A 5,801-nucleotide genomic window follows, 5' to 3' on the forward strand; every position below is an offset into this window, starting at 1 on the left:
TTGCTTGTTTGGGCTGTCTGCTGCCCCCAGCAGATATCAGGGTATTTTAGATCTCCCATGACCACCGCCTCCCTCGCCTGCGTGGTGTCTGCTAGCTGCCCAGAGAATACATCGTCTAGCTCTAGATCCTGATGAGGAGGCCTGTAGTAGACCCCCACAACCAAGTCCTTTTCCCCTGCCCCCCCCTGGATCCTGATCCACAATGCCTCAGTATTCCCCTCCTCTACCCCTGCCTTGATGATGGAAGATGTGTACTGCTCCTTAACATAGAGAGCTACACCCCCGCCTTTTTTCCCCACTCTGTCGTGTCTATACAACCTGTACCCCTCAATGCCTACTGCCCAGTCATGCATAGAATCCCACCATGTTTCAGTTAAGCTGACTAGGTCATGCTGTGTGCTAGCAAGTAAGAGTGTGAGGTCCTCCACAGATTGTTCATGCATTGTGTTTCTCTCTTAATAAATGCACTTTTACAGAGTAGAACTCCTGTCTCTTCTCGTATGTCTCAACCCTGACCATGCCTTAAGCATAACTGTTCAGGCAACAACCTCATCCCCTGCAGGAGACAAATAGGAGCCACATGACCCAGAAGGGGCTGAGCATGCAGTCTGGTCCTTGAGGCTGCTGAGAGAAATCTGAGCAGGATGGCTGCAACTCCTGAATGACAGGAGATTATAGCCTGTGGTAACATCTGGAGGTTTGGGAGGGACTAAGCAGACCTAAAAGACCCAGGAGCAGGGCCAGCATAGGCATTGACTTTGGTTTTTGCCAGTGATTGCTTGCAGACATGAAAAAAACCTAAAACAACACTTTAAATTCCCCACATTCCCGCAGCAAGCCCCACACATGCCCAAAAGAGGCAGCATGTTACTTCAACCTGGCTCTGGCACCAGCATGTGCAAAGATGAGCCACTTTAGTGGGGCTTTTTGGTGCCGATTGAATCAGCTTCAGTTAAAAGCACCAAAAAGCCACAGTGAAGCACCCAATCTTTACAGATGCTGCAGAACTGGGTTGAAGTAATACACTGCTGCTTCCAGTAAATCACATTTTTTAATGTCTGCAATCAGCCTGTGGCTGTGGCTCATGGGTGCTGAGAACCCACTAGTTTTTTTCGGTGGGTGCTTGAGCCCTGAAGCACCCACAAAGTCAGTGCCTATGAGGGCTAGGGCTCAGGAGCAGGGATGGAGCCTGCGTGAAGGGAGAGAAAGGACCAGGGTTGGTCTAGGTGCTTAGAAGTGAAACAGAGATGGGACCAGAGAAGGTCGAGTACCTGGTGGGGACCAGAAGGGTTTGGTGACCAGGGGGGACTGGGTACTTGGGAGTAGTGCAGAGATAGAAGCTAAGGTGGGCTCAAGGACAGAGCCAGAACAGGCTCAGGCCCAGGAGTAGGGAGGAGTGAATGAGATCTTAGCCGAGGCGTGGGTACTGGGGAGGACACCCAGGTAGTTAGCCCTTGAGGCAAGAAGCATTCAAATCCTAGCTCATAAGCAGATGAGAGCTTGCTCAAGAATCCCTGGGGCTCCTTTGTCTTAAAGGTATAGGTATATCAAGGTATGGCAGGTGAACAGAAGGGGAGGATCAGGATAAAGCAATGGCTGAATAGCCACCAGGGGTGTCACTGCCACTCCTGGGACAGGCCTTTGGTACAGGCTTAACCCTCCCTGTCCACTTTAGTGTGTTTCTATCACTACCTTCTTATCTCTCTTGATCCCTTGTGTCCTTCCCACATCAGACAGAAAAAATGGATTCATGGTTTCTTGAAGAAAAGGTTTCTTTCCTCCCACCTCAGTGCAGATGGGCCCTGAGTGTGACACTGCCTACTCCCTTCAAGCACTGAGCAAGATGGGTCACTGTAAGGAGGTGGCAGGTTGCTACTGGAAGGAGAATATACCGTGGGGGTAGGAGACTGGCACCACTGTTTGTTCCCAGAAACATTCCCTCTCACGGGGCACCACGGGACGTTCTGGCTTATCTCGACACCATAGATGATTGCTGCCACCAGGCTGGCCACAATGACGAGGGTACTGATAATGCAGCAGGCTTGCACCTGTATCAATTACATCATGACAGTGAATCAGAAGACAGCAAGGCATTGAGATAAAAGTGTGAAGAACCATGATGCTGGGTGCTGCATAAATACATAACAGGAGACAGTTCATGCTCTAAAATCCATCCAAACCAAAGGGACAGGAGAGAAGCAAAGTTAAACCCATTACCCTTCATTTCACAGAGAGAAAACTGAGGTGCAGAAAGGTTAGGGGACTTGCCTAAGGTGATGTAGCAGGTCAGCAGCAGAGTTGAAAATTGAATTCAGGTTGTCTGAGTTCCAGCCACAAAGCTGCCCTTTGTGAGGGTTCACCAGCACCTCAGATGCTACGATTCTGCACACTGTGCTTCACACCTCAGGACTCTGCTGTCAGCAGGGACAGGCAACTATTTTGTGTCCAGGTCCTTTCCCAGAATTGGCACATGCATGATAAGCAATGTTTTTTAATACCACTCTTTACCTAATGAACATCTCTTCCATGTCATGGGCAAATAGCTGTGGGTACCTATATACCAGTGCGGAAGCAGCTTTGACGTGCTGGAATTTCAGAGCATCAGAGTAGACTCAATTAATGGAGTCTGCTGGAGCATGGCAATTGTTGCACTCCAGCAGCCTCCTGCGTTTTGTGTATCAGCATCCCTGCACTTAAAAATGGTGGTGGTGGCACTTAAACTAAAGCTCATTAAATGAGCTTTATTCCAAGCACCCTCGCTGCCATTTTTAAGTGCGGGGGGGCTGATACAGGAGGTACAGCAGCACTTTAATTAGAGCAGCTCTGGGAGCAGCAGTAAAAGTGCCTTATGGTGTTAAAACTTCCACTCCCCTAATATGAACATGAGGGGATGGGCACTTTCCATGGAGGAGGACCAACAGGGCTGGAATTCAGGTCTGTCACTGGTCTGCCACTGTCCATTTTTAGGTTGCAGTGTATCTTTCTAAGCAAGTGAATGTTGGAGCTGTGCTCTTGAAGAGGGATGGGGACTTATAATGCCTGATTTCATGAGCTGTGGGGCCTATGAATGCACAGTGATATTGATGGCTTGTGTTGTCATTCCAGGTGAGATGTACTCAGTGTAGGACAAGAGAAAGATAGGTAAACGTGGTTAACACCACCTCTACACATCTGGCTGCTGCCTTTCCTACCTCCCTGTGTAAGTGAGCAACAGCCTTGAAGCAGCTGCACTGTACATGCAGGTGACCTACGGCCTCCTCACAGCCATAAACAACTGTGAACTGCAAGGATGCAGCCACACACCCTTAAGCCCCACTCCCGCAACCAGTGGAAAACATGGGGTGTATTTACCATCGAAGCGTTGTCTCTTTTTTCAGTTTCCACCAGCAGGGATCCTGAGACCGTGAGCTGTTCAGGAAATAGAAAATGGAAAAAAATCATCAGTGAGTCCCCTTCCCCATTCATGATCACATGCACATCAGAACTGGGTAGTAAATACATGCCAAATTCATGTGCCAGGAAATTAACCTTGTAAGATATACAGCAACATATTGTTCTCTTTCGGGATGAGCTGCAAGGAAACCCAAAGTCAGGTGGCAGGGGATTAACATTTGGAGCAAGGCCTCTCAGGCCCATGTCACGTGTAATTTTTCTCACTCTCCATATTTTCCCATCCACAGTATCAGCTCCACATTTAGGACTGTTTTTCTGCTGTTCTCTAGAACAGGTGCCTGAATGTCTGGTCTCACAGTGCCATCTGGTGGACATTGATGGTCATGGCAGCATAGGTGTGACACCTAAGTGAGAAGTTTCCTTCCTTTCCTTTCACATCCCTATCCATCCCTAATTTAAAGCAGAAAAGAGACAGGATCCTCAAGTAAAGCTACTAAAATTGTGCCAGTCTGAACTGAAACAGTACCATCCCAGTGTGGCACCAGTATTGGTGCACATAAAGTGTCAAACAAAGGTGGCTACACTGTGTCTAATTCAAGAGCCTACTGGAACTGAACTTAGTATTACAGGCTTAGTTTAACCAACTTTTGTGTAGCACTGTGCATCCATCAGTAGGTTCTGCCTCTCAGCAAAGCTTATTGGGTAGCATGTAAGGCTACTCTCAGTGTGCAGGCACACAGCGTAATTTATCCTGGATTTTACTCCATAATAATCTGACTTCAGAGTAAGGAGCAGACACACAACCAACTCCTCCAACCTGGCTACTCACAGAAGGTGCTGTTAGGGTGCTGGCTGCTAGATGGTGGAGGAGCTGGTTTGCACTAAGCAAATGCTACCCAGGAATAAAATTCACTAGGGAAGTAGACAAATGACAGGTACATAAGTTTAACTTACACTGAGGAACATGGGATACAGGACTGTATCCCTCCCACCACTTTCTGAGGGGTAAATTGTCCTATTGGGAGTGACTTTAGTTATTTATTCAATTTATATCCCACCTTATCAAAAAGGCACTGAGTGGTTTACAGTGAACAAACTACCCACTAGAGCTGTGCAAAAAGGCAGCGTTCCATTTCGACCAGGGTTTTGACATTTCAGCGGAACAGCATTTTGTTTCAAATTTTGTTTTGATTCAAAACAGCTGTTCCATTTTGTTCTGTCAAAACAAGGTCGAAATGGAGAAATTGTTTCAATGTTTCTCCCATAGGATATAATGGGGAAGGACAAAACAGCCTATAACTTTGTCATTTATGGCTTGATTTGGATGACTCTTGTGGAAATGGTAGCCCCTTCTGAGGGCATGAATCTTGCCAAGTTTCAAGGAGATAGGTGCAGGAGGTTCAGGAAAACTGCACCCCAAATTTTGAAAGCAAAACTTGTGTCACGTGTATGTGTTAAGCCACAGTGGGGTCAGAACTGCAGGCATACTAGCCCCTACTGAGACCACAAAGCCTGCCAAGTTTCAAGGAGATAGGCACAGGGGTTTGGGGGAAACTGCACCTCAAGCTGTGGACAAGCAAAACTCATGACATGGGTGACACTGTGTGTGTTAAGGTGCAGCAGGGTGAAAGCTGCAGGCCTGCTAGCCCCTGCTGAGGCCACAAAGCCTGCCAGCTGTCGAGGAGATAGGTGCAGGGGTTCTGGGTTCTGGGGCCCTGCACCACTGCCTGCTGACAGGCAAAACTTGTGTCATGGGTGCTTGTGCAACTGTGTCTGTTTTGGGGCATGGAGGGGGAAAACAACTGCAGGCCTGGCTGCTAGGCCCTGCTGCAGCTACAAAGCCTGCCAGCTGTTAAGGAGATAGGTGCAGGGGGGCTTGGGGGCCCTGCACTCCTAACTACTGACAGGCAAAACTCGTGACATGGGTGCTTGTGCTAGCTAGCTACTGTGTTACGCAATCAGTCATGATTCACTCAGGGACCAGCTCAATACACAGTAGCTAGCTAGGATAATGAGTTAATGAGCAAGGATTAACACCTACAAAACCACAGACTAAGGAGCTCCCCCACCCCGGTGCCCCAAGATAGACACAGTTGCACAAGCACCCATGTCACAAGTTTTGCCTGTCAGCAGCCAGAAGTGCAGGACCCCAGAACCCAGAAGCCCTGCACCAATTTCCTTGACAGCTGACAGACTGTGGCCTCAGCAGGGGCTACCACTCCTGCAGCTTTCATCCTGCTGCGCCTTAACACACACAGTGTCACTCATGTCACGAGTTTTGCTTGTCCACAGCTTGAGGTAGAGTTTCTCCTGAACTTCTGCACCTATCTCCTTGAAACTTGGCAGGCTTTGTGGCCTCAGTAAGGACTAGGATGCCTGCAGTTTTGACCCCACTGTGGCTTCAGAAA

The 5,801-nt window shown here is 48.4% G+C and overlaps 1 protein-coding gene across 1 annotated transcript in view; it reads right to left on the reverse strand.

The window, feature by feature from the left end:
• LOC102384350 (membrane-spanning 4-domains subfamily A member 15-like) overlaps window positions 1-5,801 on the reverse strand; it is an 18,001-nt gene that overhangs the window by 6,215 nt on the left and 5,985 nt on the right. Inside the window, exons 4-5 of the mRNA XM_014521048.2 lie at window positions 3,352-3,408; window positions 1,893-2,048 (exon numbers count right to left, since the gene is read on the reverse strand). Of these exons, the coding sequence (XP_014376534.1) occupies window positions 1,893-2,048; window positions 3,352-3,408 (213 nt within the window). The remainder of the gene's footprint in view (window positions 1-1,892; window positions 2,049-3,351; window positions 3,409-5,801) is intronic.

This window comes from Alligator sinensis, unplaced genomic scaffold, assembly GCF_000455745.1.
Source record: "Alligator sinensis unplaced genomic scaffold, ASM45574v1 scaffold437_1, whole genome shotgun sequence".
Classification (NCBI taxonomy): Eukaryota; Metazoa; Chordata; order Crocodylia; family Alligatoridae; genus Alligator; species Alligator sinensis.